General features: G+C 36.4%; 2 protein-coding genes, 1 long non-coding RNA gene and 1 other non-coding gene across 7 annotated transcripts; 1 reads left to right on the top strand and 3 right to left on the bottom strand.

The window, feature by feature from the left end:
- Positions 1-77: 77 nt before the first annotated feature.
- On the bottom strand, positions 78-14,127 carry Epg5 (ectopic P-granules autophagy protein 5). 4 transcript variants are annotated; one of them, XM_070316418.1, is made up of 30 exons: positions 13,902-14,127; positions 13,410-13,655; positions 12,566-13,303; positions 11,518-12,339; positions 11,129-11,318; positions 10,686-10,858; positions 10,326-10,466; positions 9,901-10,061; positions 9,519-9,648; positions 8,748-9,292; positions 8,411-8,588; positions 8,047-8,070; positions 7,493-7,720; positions 7,248-7,411; positions 6,950-7,135; positions 6,722-6,845; positions 6,128-6,649; positions 5,783-5,925; positions 5,464-5,641; positions 5,121-5,318; positions 4,896-5,027; positions 4,546-4,782; positions 4,219-4,402; positions 3,536-4,095; positions 3,194-3,363; positions 2,891-3,099; positions 2,519-2,764; positions 2,211-2,427; positions 1,845-2,054; positions 78-1,771 (listed from the first exon to the last, which is right to left on the bottom strand). In XM_070316418.1, exons 1-30 carry the CDS (start codon positions 13,917-13,919, stop codon positions 1,420-1,422), a joined length of 7,626 nt encoding a protein of 2,541 aa, XP_070172519.1. In that variant the 5' UTR covers positions 13,920-14,127; the 3' UTR covers positions 78-1,419. The 4 variants fall into 4 exon arrangements, 3 of the variants coding, with proteins under 3 accessions (XP_070172519.1, XP_070172517.1, XP_070172518.1); XM_070316416.1 differs by having other exon boundaries at positions 11,096-11,318; XM_070316417.1 differs by lacking the exon at positions 8,047-8,070 and having other exon boundaries at positions 11,096-11,318.
- Positions 14,128-15,956: 1,829 nt separating this feature from the next.
- LOC138931837 (solute carrier family 49 member 4 homolog) lies at positions 15,957-19,618 on the bottom strand. The gene is made up of 9 exons (XM_070293007.1): positions 19,480-19,618; positions 19,147-19,407; positions 18,628-18,718; positions 18,450-18,562; positions 18,031-18,219; positions 17,581-17,710; positions 17,046-17,151; positions 16,500-16,869; positions 15,957-16,057 (listed from the first exon to the last, which is right to left on the bottom strand). The coding sequence occupies exons 1-9, from the start codon at positions 19,616-19,618 to the stop codon at positions 15,957-15,959; spliced, it is 1,500 nt and encodes a 499-aa protein (XP_070149108.1).
- LOC138931838 (uncharacterized) lies at positions 17,349-18,507 on the top strand. The gene is made up of 3 exons (XR_011446686.1): positions 17,349-17,479; positions 17,586-17,662; positions 18,433-18,507. It is a non-coding gene; the product is annotated as an uncharacterized lncRNA (long non-coding RNA).
- Positions 17,382-17,454, bottom strand: Trnar-ucu (transfer RNA arginine (anticodon UCU)). The gene has a single exon. It is a non-coding gene; the product is annotated as a tRNA-Arg (tRNA).
- Positions 19,619-22,034: the final 2,416 nt, after the last annotated feature.

Genomic DNA, 22,034 nt, shown 5'->3' on the forward strand with positions numbered 1-22,034 from the left:
GTTAGATTATTGAACAAATTTTAAACTTTAATGAAGTAATATTAAGATTTAATTAGTTCTTTATTAATGTTGCTAAATTATAAAAAACCAAACGAATTCTTAAATTCTTTTTGCATGTTGTTTCATTCGATTTTTGCAAATTGATAAATAGCTGTACAACTTGGCGAATTATCTTAAAGTCCATCTTCGCTAGAAACGTAGGACACGTGCAACTTTTGTGTGTGTGTGCGCGCACGCGTGTACATATCATACGTATATATTCGTTTCTTATAACATTAATAATAAAAAAAGTAAATCTTTGTAAATCTTACGACAGTAATTTAGAAGCATCCTGTACTAACGCAAGTGATGATCCTATAATTATATCATAGAATAGAAAATGACTATGATAATTATATCATAGCCATCTTCTGTGATATAAAGATTTCGTTTAAGGAATTCATTCAGTTATTCGTTTCAATCGATTGATAACTGCTGTTCTTGAATGATCGTTTCGTGCGATTTAAAATATCGACCGTGAAAATTTATTAATCGCCATTTCACAAGTTAATTGTGCCATCAGAATTCTAACACAATGTGCAAATATAAATCAAATATTTCGTCAATATGTAACATACAACATATAAACAGGTAAGAAAGCATTCACAACACGAGTTGAATGCGTAACAAATTTTACGTTACATAAATAACAATTTATCGTTAAATATCATTTTAATAATAAATATCGTTATCGACAATATAAATCAGTATGCGTTTAAATTGAATGCATCCTAAACTTCACAATGTTTTGAATTAAGAAAAGAAACAGACTTCATGTGACTAGAAGATCGATGCAGATCTAAAAGGTTTAAACAATAAGACTTGTTTTAAGCTTGCAATTATGCAATTAAATTAAAGATTAAGATTATATTGCAACTATGTACATTAAAAGATCAGAATTCGATTGAATATCAATAAATATCTATAACATTCCGATCACAATATATATTGTGTATATATATATATATATATACATATATATAATAAATAATCGTAATGCATTCTTAATCTCTGACTGACACAAGCATTCGATTTAAACGCGTCATTATTTGGTGAGATCTACGTAGCGATAGATTTCCGATCTCTTGTCCTGCAAGTTTTCAAATGATTCGATCATTATAGAAAGTTTCCTTTGATAAAATATTCGATATCTCTCAAATTTATTTTTACAGTCTTGTAAATTTTGAAAGAGCCTCGAAAGTCTTGAAATATTGAAATCAATCGCGAGGAGTCAGAACACTTGAAAATCTTGATAGACTTGACAATTAGACTAAAACGGCTCTGAAAACTTTCGTTTGAGAAATTTGTGTCATATAATCACATCGAAGCGATTTGAAAGGTCACATCAGCCCATCGCTAGGTCAAAATATAAAACTAGTATCACTCTGTCAGCACGTGCAGATATCTTTGATTGTAAAGCTCCGTGGTGAAAGCGCCGATGATTTCGACAGCATTGTGAAGGGAGTTGGCGGAATCTCTGATGAGTCTGATGGCTCTCTCCACGTCTCCTCGTAGTTCCGCGTACTGTTTGTTCATCAGAAGCCCTTCCAAGTTCTGCATCGCTTTCACGGCCTCCGTGCTAGGTCGGATCTCCATCGTGTCCGGATCGGTCGATCGCGAGGGCGCCACGCCAGGCGAGTGCGGTGTGTATCTCACCAGCTGCTGATCAGACTTGGATTCCGGCAATTGTGCCAGGCAGTAGACGGCCGTGGTGCGGCTGAGAAATTTACATCTGTTCGAGAAATTGAACGGACGATTAAAAGGTTGAACCAAATGTAGGACACATAACGCGTCATAGCTCGTACCGTACAGTGAGCTGAGAACCTTTCCTTAATCCAATAGCCCCCAGAATACCCCATCCTTGTCCCACATCGTCTGCTACGGTTAGCAACGCCCGTGCCAATCCCTTCAAGGCTCTAGCAGCGATCACCGTGTTCTCGCTGTATTGACACTGCCTATAAGCTAATTCGCACGCTTTCGCCCACAGCAGAGGCAGTTTTTCCTCCACAATGTCTCTGAATAAATAAAAATCAATATTAATGTTAATCTCTTTCTAGGATTTTCTACGAATAGAAATTGAAGAAATTATAACAAAACGATCTTAAATGCACATAAAAATATTTTTTCGTCATATCTAGTTAATTCTGTCTATTCTTCGCGGTATGACTCACGTGGTTTTAACAGCGGTGATCCAATCTACTAGGTTGATCAGCAGCATACCTTCCTCCCGAATATCTCTGCAGGACGGAAGTCTCTTTAGCAACACAGAGTAAAGGGCCAACAATCTCCCCTCAGACACCAGTATCGATTCTAGTGGCGGTTGTCGGGGTACCACGGACTGCAAGACCGTCAGCACTGACGCCCACGTGGGCCGAATATCTTCCGTTACTAAAATAGAAGCGTCATCAATAGTTTAAAACAAAATATGAAATATGAAATGAGAAACATGTTATATGAAAGTAATCGATCAGTTATTTACCGTTATACTTAAAGTAAGCTTCCAACGCGGCTTCCATAAGATGGCCCAGAGTGGACGAGGAAGTGACTGCCATTCCGATAACTCTTAACATGCCCATTAGCACCGGACTACTAGCTGTTCGCTCCAGTAGCCACGCCGTCCAACTGCTACGAAGATGATCGACCAACACTCCGCTTTGATTGATCGAGTGCAAGAACTCGGTGATCAGCAGGCCGGCCTCGGCAACCTGTTGCGATTCTGAGACGGCTAAAAAGAATAAGAAAAGTTAGGAAAAAGAAATTACATCAATTACTTTTAGATTTTAATTTTTAATTTTCTTCGATTTCAAAGCTGTAAATCAGTCATTCTTGAAATCTATATTTAGATATTTACTACTGGTGATGACGATCTCCATATCGTCGAGCATCCGCGACAACGTATTGGTGAATACTTTGCTATTGGTCGAGAGAAGGGATTTGTGTCTTGTGGTACAGTTGATCAGCAATTTCACCATGGAACGTACGTACATTTGTCGCTTCTTCAAGGTGGTAGGATGAAAATGTTTCACTGTAGCATCGTAGGCCGCCGCTATTTTCATTAAGCTATATATATATATATATCAAATAATTTTTAATCCATGTTATATTATTTATTACGCATATAGTAAAGTGAATATACACTATGTATCAGACTCACTTGTTAACGGCTACGTCGATAGCGTGAGTCTGGTCCTTGCCCAGACACAAAATCACCCTGGGATCGCAGCTCATCACATGCCAATTAATCACTTGATCATATGCCGCGGCGTCGATTAAGTGCCATGAGAAGCTCTCGGCTTCTATAACCAACTGCACCGCTTTCTCATTCTGAAATATTAATCAGTTTCGTTAAAGCTAATTTTTCTTTGATAATCATTGCGGTGAGTTCATATTTTTGGAATTTTTAGTCCTTGCATTTTTAAAGATTAGATCTTTCTCTACCTTTCAGGATTTAATTTCTTATTTCTCGAATTTTATCTCTTATTCTCTTTGCTTTTACCTGCCTGACGTTGGGCTCGTTCGACAGTTTCACCAGCAAGTTAAGCAAACAGAGGTGTATCCTGGCAGCAACCGGCAGCGGTTGCGTGGTTATCAACTCACTGACCCACGCTGTCCAATTAATCCAAGTGAAGACGCTTCCGAGGAACAAGTGACAATCCGGTAGATACTGATCAATGACCTTGATCATTAACTCGATGTCGTTGATAGCGGGACAAAAGCGATCCCACGGAAGGGATAGGAAATTTCCGTGCACCACATTTAGCACGTGATCTTTGACGGATACGTGGGCGTAATTAGATACGTAGAACTGCCACACAAAGCTAAGAATTTTACTCGACGCCGGCATAGTATCGATGATGAAACGGACGCACTCGGCGAACATCGCCATCGTCCGATTCGCGTAAGGACCGTCGGTAATAATCCATGGCAGCAACACCGATCTATCGTCCGTCAACTGCTGGATCCACGCAGCTGTAGGCTCCCGTAAGTTTCTCGTCCAGTATGGAGTAATCCACGGCGCGTACATCTCGCTTAATACTGGCCAGATCTTTTCGCACACTGGAAGAGCATTAACGATATTTTTCTCTTCTTTGTTGTAGATATATAATTTATATGTTCGGATAGTTATGTAACAAGATTTCAAGATTCCAAGCATTCATAATTTTAAAAATACCGACTCACATTGATCTGCAAGCGATCCTCGATCAGCATGAAGTGTCAACACAACCAAGGCGTGGCCGACCATACCCAGAAATACGGTCAACGGTTCATTATAAATTCTGTATTTCGGATAGAGGCCGTACAATCCATATTGCAATCTTTCCTTCATGAAATGTCGGCTTAGAAGCACAGCGGTGTCGTGCATCTGTGAAATGGCATGAAAATATCGTCATGATACTATCTAACTCCGATGAAATTTATTATTGCATTTAAAACGAAGTGCGACAAAACTGAATGTTTCTTTTCGTATAAGCAAAATTGTTTCGATAATAAAATTGCTTATGGAACCTCTTGACGAGACAACAGCCTTTGTTCCGTGGCATAATGTCTGATCTCGTCTCTGATCTTGGGAGGACATATAGGTGCAATATTTTTCGGCTTGCCGCTAAGGGCTCCCAGCAAATCGCGCCAAACATCCAGCGATAAATTCTGGCTCTCGGATCCTCTCAGCACCGCGCTCAACACCTCGCCGTAGTGTTCGGGAAACTCGTGTAGAAGAATGAGTCGTAGATGATTCCGAAAAAGCTGCAGCGCGATAATATAATTGAAATTTTGTAATTATTTATAATTCTTTTCGTTTTTTTTTCTTGTTACTTAATTAAAATAAGTATTATAATAAAAATAAAAAGAAATCTTACTTCATGCGGCATCAGCTTTTCTTCTTCGGGATTCAGGCCAATATTGTACAACGCTTTAGAGACTAGATCTATGAAGGTAGATCTTTCGCTTAATCGCGGACGGCGATAATTTAACCAACTGCTGACGTCAAACTATAATAGAAATAATAATCCATTAGACAACGCTTAAACAAGATTAAACAAAGATTATATAAAGAAAGAATAATTTTGACTCTCTCTACCTACTTTTGAGAGCAGCACAAAGCATAAATCAACATTCGATCCAGTGGACAAGTCCACAACGGTTTGATACATTTGCAAAAACGTGTTGGCTCCACCAGCGACAGGCGTAAAATGTGGTCCCAATAAGCCCCCGAGATTAGGCCTCTGAATGATTGTGCTCAACAATTTCGGGCCTTGAACTTCTTCACCGCTGATGAATAACTGGAAACAAGAGAAGTCTCACAGTACATTTCAAGATTAAAGAATTCTTCTCGATATAGTTATGCTTAGAATCTGTTCTGCATTAACAAGTTGATATGTAAAATTATGATCTCAAATTGATGAAAATTTTAAATCTGTCACATACCTGACCCAATTTCTCCAAACAAGTAGTAATGAGCTGTTTCGTGGAAGGGCATAATGCCGCTTCCTCCGTGTAAAACTCCACCAAATGATAGAACAGCTTGACTCCGCTTTCTTGCACCTTGCATAGTATCACAGTGTTTTCGTTAGTTCGACTGATAGTTAATTCGTACTCCAACATCCTGAAAGGCAAGAGTATATGAGAAAAAAATAAATAGAAAGTGCAATTTTCTGCTGCGCTATCGATAATTTTAATGAATAAAATGACAACTAATTATAACATTAAAATACACATCTTAGAATTAGTCAATTAAACCGCTTACGCGATCAAATGATCGATGAAAACGCAACCAAGAGTGACCTTGCTGGGTGGCGGTTGACTAGCTTTCACTAAAAGATTTTCGTACTCTGCTCGATTCTGAGTTATCATGTGATCTACACCTTCGCTGACATGAGCTTCTTCAACCTATGCAATTTTAAAAAGTTTTGTTTAAGAAAAACTTTAAGAATATGTCTGATTATTTATTCAGATCAAGAATATTAAGTATCAAAGATCAGTAGAGAGATTTATGAATAAATATATATATATTTTTTTTAATTATATTTTTAACTATTTTTTAATTATGATCTATTTCTTAATTATAAATTATTTTTATTTTCAACTGTACTGTAATCTTGATAATCGCAGGGCCTGCACAGTGTACTGTGGGCGGCGTGCCCGATCTCGAACGTCTCTGACTGGGTGGCGCTGGGTCGCAAAGGGCATGCAAGGTCACATGATTCTCATAGACCCGGTAGAGAGTCGGTACTAGTTCGAGGAAATTGCAGTCCACAGCGGTGTGTTCGGATATCATGAGATTATAAGTTTGCGCATAGTCAAGAATGACTCGGAGATGCGGTTTGACTAGATTGATAACGGCATCGGAGTTGTAGAGACATTCCCTGGCTACGCAGCTCAACACCGGCTGATTACGATTCAAGGATGGCGGTGAAAGCGGTGATTCATAGGCATTTAGTCGGCGGAAGATTCTATGAAGAGGATTGATCGATTCCACAGCGCTCGCCGAAGCAGACTGGGATCTCTGAATTCCTGATCGATTCTCGCGAAATATTGCGCGCTCCCACTCGCTTACGGCCTTCAGCTGGCTTTGCTGCACCGTCCAATAGTCGATATATTCCAGCCAGAGAGTCTAAAAATTGGCGAAGATAACGAAATGAAAGTGTATAATAATTTGGGTATCTCTGATATGTGATCGACTTACTCGATCTCCTTGCACTAGCAAAATTAGCCTTTGCGACATATATTGCGGTGGCAGAGCCGGGAGATAAAGTCCTGGTTCCTGAAGACGGGGTTCTTCCAACCAGAGGCTCAGTGTTTTGTAAAACCTGCGATAAATAAAAGCATAAATATATATATAATATATACACTTTTTCAAAGATATTTTCGAGAAAAATATTTTGTTTTACTGATATCCAATATGTTCGCTTACTTTGCTACGCTGAGATAAAATATACGCCGTTCATCCGTGATCGGTTTTCCGTTATCCGTGTCTTTCTCTCCTTTGATTTGAAAATGCTCTGTCGTTTCGTGCAATCGCTTCTTCAGCTTTTTCAAGTAGCTTAGATTTATCATTCCTTCAAAAAACTTTTCTCCAAACCCACCTTTATCCATAGATCTAGAACAATTGAAAAATAAAGAAATAAATTATACATTTGCGGTGCATGTTTATTATATAAAATTACTGTGCCCGTTTCTTTTTTAAAGAATAAAATAATAGTAATAATTACCCTGATATGATAGGAGCTCGCGCGAGAAATAAACTAAAGAAATTTTGCCATAAAAGAGGCAAGATCGGGTGATCTATGGGTGTATCAAGAGCCTGCTGGGACCAACGGTAAATAGCCAGATTGTTCACTCCGAATGGAGTTATCTTCACCGTTGCACAAGCTCTCTGAAAGAGATTTCGTAACAATTATAATTTTTTATTTACTTGGAATGCATAATCTTGTTCTGAATACGGTTGATCTTAAACCTTGAGAGCAGTATCCAGAGATATCTTGGATTGCATAGATAATTCCCGCAAAATCTCCCGCCAAAGTCCGGTCTTAAGTTCCCTATCATACTGCTCCGCCAACAAGATCTGATAAGCGAGCCATATCGTCTGGACAGTTCCACCGAGAAGACTTGCCGAACTGGAGCATCCTGTCGCCCAGCTTAAGAAAGACCCGAACGATCCCGGGGTTCGAGTAGACGATATATTCTACGAGAATCGCACATTCAAATCACATGAATAAATGCATACGTTAATTGTTGTTGATATCGAGAAGTTTTAAAAAATTACAGATATTACACACATAACACGCGCGCGCGCGTGCGCGCACACACACACACACACATATTTTTCTTTATTATCAATAGATATTATATATATTAAATATATTATATATTTATATTAGTAATTTGTGTTTGTGTGGTGTAATATTGGTAATATAAATATAATATATAATTATTTGAGATAAATTTAGATATATATAGAATAAATATTTAAAAACCTGATTTGTATGAATTAATTTTTATACATCATACCTCACTACTTCCATCTAAAGCAGGCTGATAAAATTGATATTTCTCATTAAAAGAATGGAATATTTTATTGCAAAATTATAATATTGTTTGATTTGATATAACTATGCACAGAATACATTTGAAATCGTACAAAAGGGTGGCAAATTTTTTTCACAAGTTTTAGAAATGGAAAAAAAAATCATTTTATTTTCGACTTATTTTTGGATCACATCTTCCCTTAGTTTGTATTACGATTTGGAATATATTTTTCTATATTAAGTATGCATTGTTTCCTAATTCTAAAATTATCCTCGCCTCCGTCTCTATGCATATGTGTATGTGAGATACATACAATTTACACTTAAATTACACTTAAATTACTTACACAGAAAAGATTCTGAAATATGTTCTCCATTGTCATCCGGGTTTCTAAATGAAAGAACGCCGCGCGGATCACGGTATCCATCAAATACATCACGCTATGATCCTTGTTCCAATCCTGAACAAGTATCAGCACATTCAACCATAGATTGACGAAACGTTCCGGACTATTTAAGCAATACCTATGATCAATATATGCAAAAAATAATTATTTTCAAGTATTTGTACTGTATAAATTTATCCCCTTTTATTTCTATTTTATTGACTATTCTATTTCTATATATTATTTATTTCATTTCTTTTTTTTTTTTATATAATTATATTAACTCATCCGCACGTACCGTTTGAAATGATACAAGTGAGACTCGATCATATTCGAGAACTGTCTGAGGATTGGACCGGGAAATTCTGGGGCAATCAAATTCTTCGCTATCTTCATATACGTCCGATCGGCGGCAACGAGCGGCACAATTAGACTAACGAACTTGTCGTTCTTCAGTAACGAGTCTGGACAATCGAGGAACAATGGTACCACGCGGTGCAAACACATCAGCACTTGCTCATATTTATAGTAGCACTGTAAAGTCTGCAGTTGGCTAAAACCCTCGACGCAGATCAACGGCACCGAGTGACCCCACAGGGTCATCAGCACGGAGGCGTAGCAGGCGATCGGTTGTTTTTCGCGTACTCCTTTTGCTAAAATTTCTAGGATGGAGTTTGATTCCATATCGGGCACGGAGGCGAGACCCTCGGCCGGGTTCGAAATGGTATTCTGGCACACAGATTCCGATTGGTCCAGTTGATGTAGCCTCAGTCTATTCATCATCTCCCACGCCCACAAGTTGAACGCCTGCTCACTGTTCTGCGGCCTCACTATCGAAGAGACCTGAAACGAGATCAAGAACAGACTTGAACTTTTGTTCGTTTTAATCTTGATGGATAATCCATTATATGACAATCTAGTTCATTTTTAATCTTACTTATCTTAATATTAATTTTCTAATTTTCAAATATCGATAAAACTAATACTACTGTATTTAAATATCATATTTAAATAAGAATGATTTTTTATCAGTTTTTTACTTTCATCTCTTCAGTAACCGACAACTCACCTGCTTCACACCTTCAGCTAATAACGAGGCTGTCTGCATTGGGGTGTCGGGCATGTACTTTATCATAAGCTCGACAATTAATAACGCCACTTGTCGATGTAGATCAATCGGAAGATACAAATTGTCATTTCTGCATTAACGGATAATTCAATCATATAAATCGTAATCAACAATTTTGGATTTATAATTATGACAACTTATTAGAAGATAAAGAGGATACATTTACAGGAATTACACTTGATTAAATCAAAAATTAATAGAGATCAAAATGGACACATTGTTGAAGAATTCAGATATTCTAGATAACAACATAAATTTCTTTGTGTTCCTTCGAAAACAAAATTTTTGTCTTTTCACAGTCGAAAATATTAAGACAACTTACGCATCAAGACCCCAATTCAAATGTGTAAGTATCAGGCGAGCCAGATGATTCTCGGACGAAGTTAAGGGATGCTGATGCAACCAGGTAGAGAGAATTGCCATATCCTGCTGCTGCGGCATCCACATTCCTATTTTCAGTTCCGTGAACAGATACAAACTCAGCTAAAATCATTAAAAAACGATTATTATTATTACCTGCAAATTTATTTTAAAAATAAACTATTTATATTATTACACAAGTAGTATATTATTTTTTTATAATATTATTATAACTCGTTTAAGAAATTTTATAATGAATGTTAATAAGAGAGAACTTTCTCTCCTTCTCTCTCTAAGGAGTGAGGAGTTGTTAAAGATTTTATATGATATAAAAATTTACACACTTTTATGTGATTTTATACCTATATAAAAATTATTATTTTATACCTTCCCGACTGATACAAAATTGTCTTTTAATTTTTGCAAAATGTCAGACAGAAGAGTAGGATATTTGCTTGTCAAATTTGATAAAAGTGACCTCGCATCCTTTGAACAAGACTCTTGAGTTTTTTCGCTAAGAAATCCAATCTGTAATTCAATTTATTAAAAATTCAATAATTTATCTAAATATGCATCATAGATATCTAAATATGCATACAAATTTCAAAGATATTTATAAATGTAAAAATTATTACAAATTTTCTTATTTATAGATAGATTGTCTCGTCATTATCGCATTAATAGAAACAGACAGAAATAGATTATATATTTAACAAACTCATTGAATGTGTGTATTCATTAGCATACTTGAAACAGATCGATTGTGGCTGTTCTCACAAAATCATAATCCTTATGGGCTCTTGCCATAGCCATATTAGCAAAGGTTGTTAGCAGAAAATAAGACTCGTCACCTGGCATGTTGCCCAACTTTTCTTCAAACTGCTTATGAAGTTCAGGGCAACCTAACTCTGCCTCCCAATCTGCAATATCACATGTCATTGTTATTGACATTGTAGCATACTTTTATAGGGGTCCAAAGTTTGTACGCAAGCATTGGAAAAAAGGCAAAGAAATAGAGAAAAAAATATTAACCACTACAAAAATAAAATAGCAAAAGAAAGAGTAAAAAAAGAGACAATATGTGACCAAAGATAACTTATTATCTTATATTTTGCAATTTCTATTATTAACATTATTTTATCGTACTCTTAATCTACCTGGGACTGACATATTTAACATTGCTACGTCGCCAAGCGTAGAATCAGTATGCAGAATATAGAAGATATGCCACAAGGTAGTCGATGATATAATGTGATATGGTATCGCTGCAAGATATTGCCAGGCACCTAAACGCCGTGATGAAAATATACAGAGGATAGCTCTCAGGAAAAAGCAATCATATTCAATCTGCAGTTTCAACAGCATCGATTCATCAGTTATCTATATAACAGTTAATATAGCTTTTAAAATCTACAAAAAAATACAAGAATCGTAACAGAGAAAATAATGTCCATATAAATTTTTACAAAAAGAAAAACCGAATAAAAATTGACAGGAAATAAAGCATACGCCTTTAATTAATTCAGTATAATTCTACAGAATTCTATGAATTCGTGAAATTTGATCGCGTTCTATGTACCTGACTTCTGTCAAAAGCCTCCCACTGATCGCTAGCGTATTGAACGACGTCTCTGATCAACGCGCTGAGTCTTTTCGCTAACTGTCTATATCGTGGCGAATCGTAGGTCTTTAGACCCTGCTTTAGTAGTCTGACGAGCACAGTGTAGAACGCGAAGAGGCGCAACATGTGATGATCCGTGATGGCGTTCTCCTCCTGCTCATACTTGTCGTTCTGACATCGAACAAACAGCACCTGCTCGAAGAGCCTGTCCAATGGAATCTGATTGAGAAGGGAAATCAGATCGCTCTCGAAGAGATTGGCGCCAATATTGGCGATGTCTTCGTCCTCTTCGCCCTCCTCATCCAGCATCACCCATACTGTATCCCCTGGATTGCTTGCGGTATCTTGCAAGGATACCTGCACCTGTTCCAAAAACTTATCCCGATCCTTGATTGGTAGAAGGATTACCGCGAGAGTGGCGATCATATGATCAAGATATGGATCATTAAAAGGCGAGGAACTCAATCCAGAGAGTTTCTGCGGCACTGGCACTTGCACAAACGACTTGGCCCAGTTCATCACGCCACCGGGACATCGCAGTATATGATTCAGTAGGAACAGGTGATCCTGCCACGTGGCAACTCTCAAAAGCACCGCCACCAACCTCGACAGCCATTCTCTGGTGTCTGTGACAAACTTGCCATCTTTGAGAACGCGACGCTGAAAGTTGAATAGAACCGTCACGCACATCCTAAGCTCCACTAGCTGCGGGGCTGTCTGAGACGGTGATTGCTCCGGCAGAAGGTTTGCTGGAGCGGTTTGTGAAAGATTAGCAAATTCCTGAAAGTAGCAAAAAAATTTGAATTGTTGAATTTTAAGAGAGATTAAAATTATACGATTATTCTTTTCGGATCTCTGCATGGAATCTAGTAGCATTCTACTCAGCTCAACTTTATTTAAATTAACCCAGTTTAATTAAGTTTAACTCAATCTTAGCTTTTCATAATTTTGAATCTTATAATTTCCTTGATATTCTAAAAAATTTACTCAACAAAAGGCAACTCACATTGAAACTTCTAGCAACTCTTTGCACGTAATGTTCAATTTGCAGACGTAAGGACTCTGCTTCATAGCAGTATAATGCTTGGCTATCATGCAAAGTATCCTTGATGGCTGACAAGGTCCTGGAGAGCACTACTAGAGCCTGCTGATTGAAATGGGCAACCGAATACTCGTGGATGGCAGTGACAGGATTGCCGTCCTGGCACTCGCCACTCTCCGTTTCTGACGTTTTTTCCAAGCACCAGAGTTGTTTCTGCGTTTCCCGACAGTTCTTCTTTAAATGTTCCAGCTCGTACGAATTTATAATCAGATGGTTCCGCACTCTCAGGTAACTCATCAATAGCTCGTGCAGCCTGTGTTGCTGTCTCAATGGCCCGCATCTCAACTGTGTCTCTGTAAACTCAGTCACAAACGCGTCCACTAACGCCAGTTCCTGATTGTGATACAAGGACGTCAATTGTTGCTCTGTAAACGGTTTAACATCCTTGAATGCATTCAGAATATCCTTTTTGCCTTCTCCAATCTCTGTTTGCTTCGATAAAATCTTTGCTTTAATTAGATCTTTGGTATCTTGCGTCGATTGATTGAATTCTTCAGGATTAATTGGCGATACTCCAGCCAATTGAATAGTGGAAAGGCTTACTTGGGTTTGATTTATTTGATCATTCAAGATGTCGTTGGACACAGAGTCAAGTTGAACAGCGTCAATTTCATCTTGAGAATTCTCGGCTAACAACAATACCTGAAATATATAATCTATTTATTTCAAAGTGCTATTGATTCAGAACTCAATCATGTATGATCAAGCTCCTGATAATATTGAGATGTAATTTTGTAAAATTACTTACCTCACCCGTTGTTTCAACTTGTAAACTGCGCTCCTTCTCGTAAGCTGCTTCTTCGGCAGCCTGCTTTTCATAAATTTCTGTGTCGATAGCAGCTGAATGTAATTCGCTTTCTATATCTTCTACCGCTTCACCTTTGGGATAATTTGTGGGAGATTCTCCGAGCAGGCACTCAAACTCCTCCAACGTAGGAGCATCCGGTATTTGGTGCTGAAGGATTGACTGGCGCAATCTGTCCCGTTTCTTCTTCTGAAAAATAAGCACAAATTTTAATTTATATTACATCTGTGATATCGCTATCAATTAATTCGTTATTAATCTGTCATCTAGTCAAATTATAGAAACATATAGTATATTAATAAGATATGTAAATAATATATAATGTGTAATAATATATAACAATAGTAATTATATATACGATTATATGCTCTGTTAACGTCGCTACAAATATCAGAAAAGCGATACAGGAGATTGCAGATTAGCAATTTGTCTTACCTGTTTTTGTTTCTCCATGATGCATCGGTATCGTTATTATATTTTAACTAATTGGTATTGATCAATATAAATCACTGGATATCCTCTGACAATCTTAGATTGCTGTATCTCTAAAAAAACTATTTGTAGTAGATCGAGGATTGATAAAGGCACTGTCATTAAGTGCAATCAATTGCTGATAAGGAATCAAAACTTATGAGAACTGTTTACGTCCACTTGGCCTCTACAGCTGATATAATCCTCTACTAAACAATGGAATTAGTCCACTTGGCGTTTCGAAGTGATTTCGATATGTTTCAATCGATCCACTAGAAATCTGTCCAATCACCACGAACTGCCGCGAATTGCGTTCGACTTGGCAGTCTTGACACTACGAGTGCTTGGAAGCGTTTGATTGACCAATCGGGATAAAGGAATCTTTTCCCTGATTGGTCAACAAATCTCTTGGAATGGATTTTTTGTGCGCACGCGTGAGTACGTTATCCAAAATGTAATTGACGTCTGCTAGTACTTGCGCTGCGCTATTACGCATGCGCGAGATTTGTCTCACCAGTTTGCAACACTGCTGGGAGCAGTAGGCCAATTCTCTTCGTAAACTTCATAACGACGATATCGTTATCGTTACGTGTCGTTGCGCAGCTAAAACGTATCGTAAAATAGCTACGCAACGACAGCGAATTTGTTGTTAAAAGTTATAAAATAAGTATACAGTAATGTCAAACTTTTTTCACGCACGCGTAATAGTGTAAGACTCAGCTGATGCTGTCCGCTTATTAGAATCTGTCCGTTACATTCAAAAATTTACTCATCAGGTAGTAACATTTGATTTGATCAATCGAGACAAAAAAAGCAGACTTTTTTGCTCTATGTGTACGATCTATATTAAAATATTATCATTTATTTGTTTTAACTTGTACACACGTATTCATCCTCTAAATCTAAAGTATTGCCATATGCATTTTTATGAATTATTTTGTATATGCGATTTTGGCGGAATAAAAATACATATATTTTTATAATAAAATATATATCTTTATTATTACACAGTAATTCTTATAAATTTTGCTATTGCAGTCTTGCCTAGCGAAAATTTGATGAGATAAAGATATCTGTGGATGTTTTTTAATTATATATATATATATATATATATATATATATATATATATATATATATATATATATAATACTAATTGAAAGATTGAATGGAATCTGGTTAGCTTCGAATTTTCTTCTTTCGAAATCTTTTGCAATCTTTTATTTCTTTCCAAGATGCTCGAGATGTCGAACTAAAGTATAACGATATCGGCAATAATTAATTATTAATATATATATATATATATAACAATAAAAAACATAAGTTCTCTCTAATAACTTAATAATATATGTATATATAGTAATATACAGATATAGCTATAAAACTTATATATAATTTCTCACTGCAATAATATCGAGTCACAAGTGAAAATGAAAAAAATCTTTTTATACTATACATATCGAAATAAATTATAGTTTTTTTGCATGTCATATAATTTCTTCTATTTAATAGAATATATTTATGATATCGATGATATGTCTCTTTTTATACCCCTGATGTATATGTAATGACATATAATAACGTAAAAAAACTAATTTATTTTAATATATGTGTACGCGAGAAAAAAGATTCTCATAATTTCTCATTTCTGATATCATAATTCAATATAATTGCAATGAGGAAACAGAAGCCTTAACGCAAAAAACAAATTAAAAAATAAAAAGGCAATATATTTATATGTGTGCATACACGCGCGCGCGCGCGTGTGTGTGTGTGTGTGTTTATATATCGTACGAATTAACAGTTTTATTTTATTTCTTCTCTTCACTTTATGATCTAGATCTAAATTAAAATATGTGCTTTATTGTAAAATTGTTTAAATGTGCACTCTTTTTTTCTTTCTATTATTTTGTCTTTCTCTTAATACATATATAATTGCATGCTATTTGCGCGTAATATGAATATCACAAATTAAACAATTCTATGGCATATAAAAGCGCGATACGCGATATTAAATATTCTTACTTCATCTTTGTACGATTATAATCTTCCTTGACATAAATTACGAGTATGGTTGCCATTGAGATGTTTGCAAATGTCCAATACGTCGACAAGTGTTTATCTAATAATAAGAAGCAAAGAAAGTAAAAAAATTAATATAAATTATATATTAAAGATTTTTATCATTATTAAAGAAGCAGAAATTAAAATTCCTGAAAATAAAAATAAAAGTTTTAAATAATAATAGAAATAATAAGAGAGATGTAAAAAGCAAGAGAGAAAAAAAACTGGAAATAGTTTATGCTTGAAGAAAATTCAAAATACGATAAAAAAAATATGAAAAAGAAAAGAAGAAAGAAGAGATAATAATATTTTTGTATTTTAAAATGATATTTTTTAATTATCAACATTTGCTTATGTAATATAAAAGCACAAGATAAAGAGTGATCGCGCACACATATATAATATCAAAAACATTATATATAGTTGTGAATATATTAAAATATAATATAATATTTTAATTTATAGAATGTGTCGGAATATATCATAACAGTTATTCTTACTCATCCACGGGAGAAAGTATGAGAAGTAGAAGAGCGCGCCGACGAGATTCGACAGAAAGATCATATAACCGCCGACGATGGCTTCGGAGACCGGAAACGCAATTTCGGAGGCGAGTTCAAGAAAAAGGGCGGGGGTGGACCAACTGGCGGATATTCCCAGGATCACTGCGGCATACAGCTCACCTTTGTGGAAAACTAGGATACGATCGTCTAGCAAGAGTATCCATAGAAACATTGCTGACGATATCGTCAACAATATGTGAAGAGTAATTTTTAGACGACCTTGAAATGCGTCTGCTAATCGCGATGCTATTAAGCTCAAAGCGCCACTGACGATGATGGTCCAGAAAGCTAATCTGTCCGCTTCCTCCTGAATTTTGATTTATTAAAAAAATTACTGTGGCGCCATGGTGAGAGACAAAAGATCTAAAGTTTTCGAGATAAATTAAATAAATACAGAAATCCTAGGAACTTAAGGCTCTTAGTCTCTTTAAATGTAAATTTTTAACAGTTTGATAGATTAAAATTTTTAAACTGTATTCTTACTTGCGTAATGCTAGTGCCAAAGGTCATTGTCATCATCGCAAGCCAAGGTCCAGTCACACCTTGGCTAAGCGCAGCAGCTAAACAAAGACACCACATGTTCTTGTTCCTGTAAACAGAAATAACCAGATTGTATAGAGTTAAGTTTCTATAATAAATTAATTATAATTGTGCGTAATATAAATAAGCAAACAAGAAGAAAAAGTTTATACGCATATATTTATTTTTCGACCGTTTAATCGATATTTAGTTATTTTTAGATGGGAAAGTTTAATATACGAATCACAATGTTCAAAAGAAAACAAGAAGAGGAATCTGAAAAAAAAGAAAAAGGATCAACATCCCTTGTGGGGATCGAACCCACGACCTTTGGATTAGAAGTCCAACGCGCTATCCTCTGCGCCAAAGGGACTTGGTACTCTTTCATGAAATACAAGGTGATGTAGCATCACTAATTTATCATAAAAAAAGTAATAAATTATAATATATTTTTACAAAACTCCATGTTTGAAATCCTGAAAGGATTATAAAAAATTACTTTAGAAGACGAAGAACTGATTCCGCAAGACCAAGACGCTCGGAAATTTCGGAGAGATCAACAGATTGACAAAGTTCCTCCGGTAAGAAGCAAAGAACGCCTATCAGGATTAAGAATTGACCAACAAATTCTGAAATCATTATGCAAAACAGCGGAAAAGGTTAAAAAATTATTCCAACAATTTTATTTTATTTTATTTCAAGTCTTAGCAACATTAAAACAATCAAATCTGTCGTCAAATTTTGTAGCAGACTCTGCCAGCAGAATATAAACTTATTGTTAGATGTATAATGCAAACACGCAATTGATGCCAGTTTGCCGCAATTTCTATGTTCGAATCTATGCTGCCAAACTGTCAGTATATCGCTAACACTGCTTATGTATTGAAATATAAATTTTATATAAACAAAAAATTACTTTGTTTATATATAGTTTCTTTAAAAAACATACCGATCCTCATGAGAGACATAATCTGTGTTCGCAATACCACGGAGTACATTCTATCAAAAGCGACAGTTGCGTTGAAATTTGTATTATTTATCAAGGACGTAGTATTATACGCGACTGCGTTCTCTACTATGGCCGGTCCGATTAAATAAGAAATTGCCATTCCCAATTGATTGCAGGCGGAAGATATGCCTACGATATCGATTAACTTGCTCAGATTAATGTAGTAATAATAGCACAATTCAACAAAAAAAAATTAAAAAAAAAGAATTATTATTCCGTGCAGCTTGTTCAGTGTTACGGAAATGTATTCTTTATCATGAATATAAAAAATATAATTTTTGTTGAATTATATTATAATACATAATTATTTTTTAAATCATATTTTTCTTGTTGATTATATAGATAAATTGAAAAAATACCGGTAGCGGTGGTGCGTTTCCCAGGAGGGAACCAAATCGCGGAGACCAGAGCCGTGGCAGGACCAAGGATCACTCCTGACAATCCGTTCAGGATGGCTGCGGTGTGTACCATTCTGAATGACAAAAGTAGAATTCTCTTTAATCCTGATCGGCGATCAGCCACACGGAATTAACGTACATCGTGAAGACGTTCTCTTTAGAGGACACGCAACGCACAAAGGTCGCCAGGGTCGAAAGAATCGCCGCCATTCGTAGGGACATTGTCAAGCCTTATGTTAATTTTAATACACGATACATTAATGGTGCGTTTTTCAAATTTATTTGTGATACTTAGAATTGTGTGTATCGTCTTATTTACATCATTAATTGTACGTTAAATTATCTCGTAAGGAACAAAAAAAGAGATCAACAAATCTTATAAAGTGAGACAAATCGGATACCTTTTCGGGAAAAACTTTTTTTTTTAACCGCTTTACTCAAAAAAATAATTGATTCTATTTATCCTTTCTTTCTCTCCCCCTCCCCTCTTCCCCCCCTCTCTCTCTTCTTTCCGTGAGGTCACTTACGCTTTATTACTATGCGATGCTACGTATATTACTTGACGCGAAACGTTATACATCGGAATAAAGAATGAAGTAGAATAAATGAAATTATAATCACGATAAATATGAAGAAATTTAAAGGGAGATAAGATTACCTTTCTTATATAGGAGCCAGCAGCAGGGTATGCAGCAGGTCAAATAGCTGATGCATCCCCAATCGGATAGGAGAGCCACCAGGGATTCATTCCAGCTCGGGAAAGCCCGCAAGGCGAAACCCGCTATCGGGCCCCAGGTGTTCCACACGCAGCACTGCGAACACGATAGAGTACAAAACAAGCCCAGGGCCACCCGACCCTGCTTCCGGGGCCCGATTTCGCGTCCCGACTCCGTCAAGGCCAAAGTCTCACTCTGACTTCCTATACTCACGTATTAAAACTCCGGCGATAATCTCGGTTCAAATAAAAACGTACGATACGAAGACTTACGACGAGATATGTAATTTCGTCGTAGCTCCAAGCTTCCAGTGCTTCGCCCAAGTCTTCGGGGACATATCCTGCTTCTGGATATTCTTTTGCCGTTCCTTAAAAGCTTGCTAGGTGAGCTGCGACATTGATATAACCGTGTCATGTTTACACAACATGAAGGTTATTATATTAATGTCAAAAAGAAATTGCGATTATGCCACCATATTTAAAACTTTTTTTTATCGAATATATATAGTGATTCATCTGATGCATTTTTTTTTGTCATCGAGTTTCTTTATGTGGCAGAGATCGAAAGAATTTGTCATACATGTAGATTTGAAATTTGCCTGGATTTTAAAAAAATATTGTTTAGAAGATTATGTTGTATATTTTTCTATGGAATTTATATTGTAAGTTGTAAGAGATTGTAAGATTCGAAGAGGAATTGGATTAATATTCAAAAAAAACCTCGAACATATACTCTTAGGGGATAACTGATTCTATGTTGTGCTAATTAAGCGAAACATAGAATCAGTTGAAAATATTAGGATTTCGATGAATATCCCAAAAGAAACTCGAACTATATCCTTGGGCTTTTGTTAATTAATGTCCATGTCCACGTTCAAATAATTGTTTCAATTAAATAAGTTCTTTTGTACTCTCTATACAAATAGCTATTTGAAAGTGGAACATAAACAAAGAAATATTACATCTATAATTCTTAGAATTACGAGATTTGGCATCGATCGAGCTTCAAACGATATAGCTTTGTTATTTTGCTGCTCCGTTTAGAAAAAAAAATGAGAAAAGATGAAATAACAATAATAACGATAATAATATAAATTCGTTTTCCAGAGAACGCGTCGATAAGCGGCCGCGCACCCGCGGCCTCCCCGACGCCGCTCGTCCTCGCGTATTGACCGCGGGGATAACGATAATTGTATTGTCGCATCGCGTTGCGTCGCGTTGCGTCGTGCCCGACGACGACGGCGACAACGGCTACGCGACGACGGGCGCGCGCAAAATCAGCGTGAGCGTAATAATCGTAAATGCCGACAATAATAGACGGCGCACAAAGGGAATTAGACACCCCCGTATACTCGAGCGGGGGCGCGGGTGCGGGCACGCTCGCGGCGACGCGCGCGCATGTGCTTCCTGCACTCTCCCTCGGCACTCTCGCCGGGTTGGCTCCTCTAATTACATCGATCCTCGCCCGTTGCCCGATTGGTCCAGCATCCAGAATCCGCCTCCACGGCGCAAATAAATCTCACGCGAAACAATCCAGATCATCCGCCAGGGAACCGTGGCGATGGGAAAGGGGCGGGAGGAAGGCGGAAGAGACATATACGTAATTGAGGACGATGGGACGACTGGACGCGAGGTCCATGGTCCATGATGATGCCGGATGCTGCGGACGAAGAATGTTGCTGATGAAGTTTTTAGCTGCTGTACCGTTCGATAGTAGGACTTGCGAGAGCGTGTTACTATCACTTATCTTTATTGTTATTTGATTTCGCTCTAGATCTTGCTCGATGCCAATGCTCATTAATCAGACGATTTTTTTTTTAACTATGATAATAATATACAGCATATTTTGTTTTTACAGCATTTTCTGCTTTTTAACTTGGTAATAGTACAATATATACAGAGTGTATATATCTTATGTTTTTACCACGTTATGTATAAATTTTAATGACAGATTCATTTTTTGTCTTTCATTTTTTAATCTGAATTATATTTTTCTCGGCATAAATATATATGAAACGTCATTATTTATTCAATTTGTCAATTATTTAACATTATATAAAAGTCATTAAACTTGAAAGATAAAAAATTCTAAAGTAATTTTTATTTAAAATTAGCTGAAGAAAATAATTTTGTGATCCATTTATAATTCGCTAAAGTTTCGTTTGCAACAAACTTTTTTTTTAATCACTTGTAATTCGAAAATTATTAATACCTTACATTTTCAGGAAATTGATTTTAAATTACTTAAATAATCTGCCATTAAAAAATGGTGCGACAAAAATGAAACATTGTGCATATCACAAAATTTATATTTTGCAATTCGCAAATTTTAATTTTTGTGATACGCAGCTAGCAGTAAGTATGGGGAAAATAAGTGCGATCAAAATTTTAATCTCTTTTTTTTATCATAATCAATTTTTTTTAGGTTTCCTGCAATTTGGTATGGTTTGGCCTTAACTACTTGTTAAAAAAAAGACAACCAGAGATAGATTATATGAGAGAAGGATAATATCGTCTTCAATTAAAGATTAAAACCGAAGGAGAGGAAACATTCGAATACCAATAAGTAACGATAATCAAGATCCATCGCGGGATGCGTTGTTTCGCCGCATTGAGAAAATGGAAAACAGAATGAATCCGCAAAATAATCTCGGTGTTCACGCTAAACCGCGCGCGTTCACTTCTTTCATTCTTACTCGCGAAAGAGCCCCTTTTTCATTTCTTCGCGAAGCACAATGCATGATTGGTTATCAATCGCGGTTATCAAAATAGAGTAATTTGCGAAACCCTCTCCCTCGTCTTCTTTTATATATTATTTTTTTATTACACAT

This window comes from Polyergus mexicanus, unplaced genomic scaffold (assembly GCF_030449975.1).
Source record: "Polyergus mexicanus isolate NDT 795.1 unplaced genomic scaffold, iyPolMexi1.0 SCAF_3, whole genome shotgun sequence".
Classification (NCBI taxonomy): domain Eukaryota; kingdom Metazoa; phylum Arthropoda; class Insecta; order Hymenoptera; family Formicidae; genus Polyergus; species Polyergus mexicanus.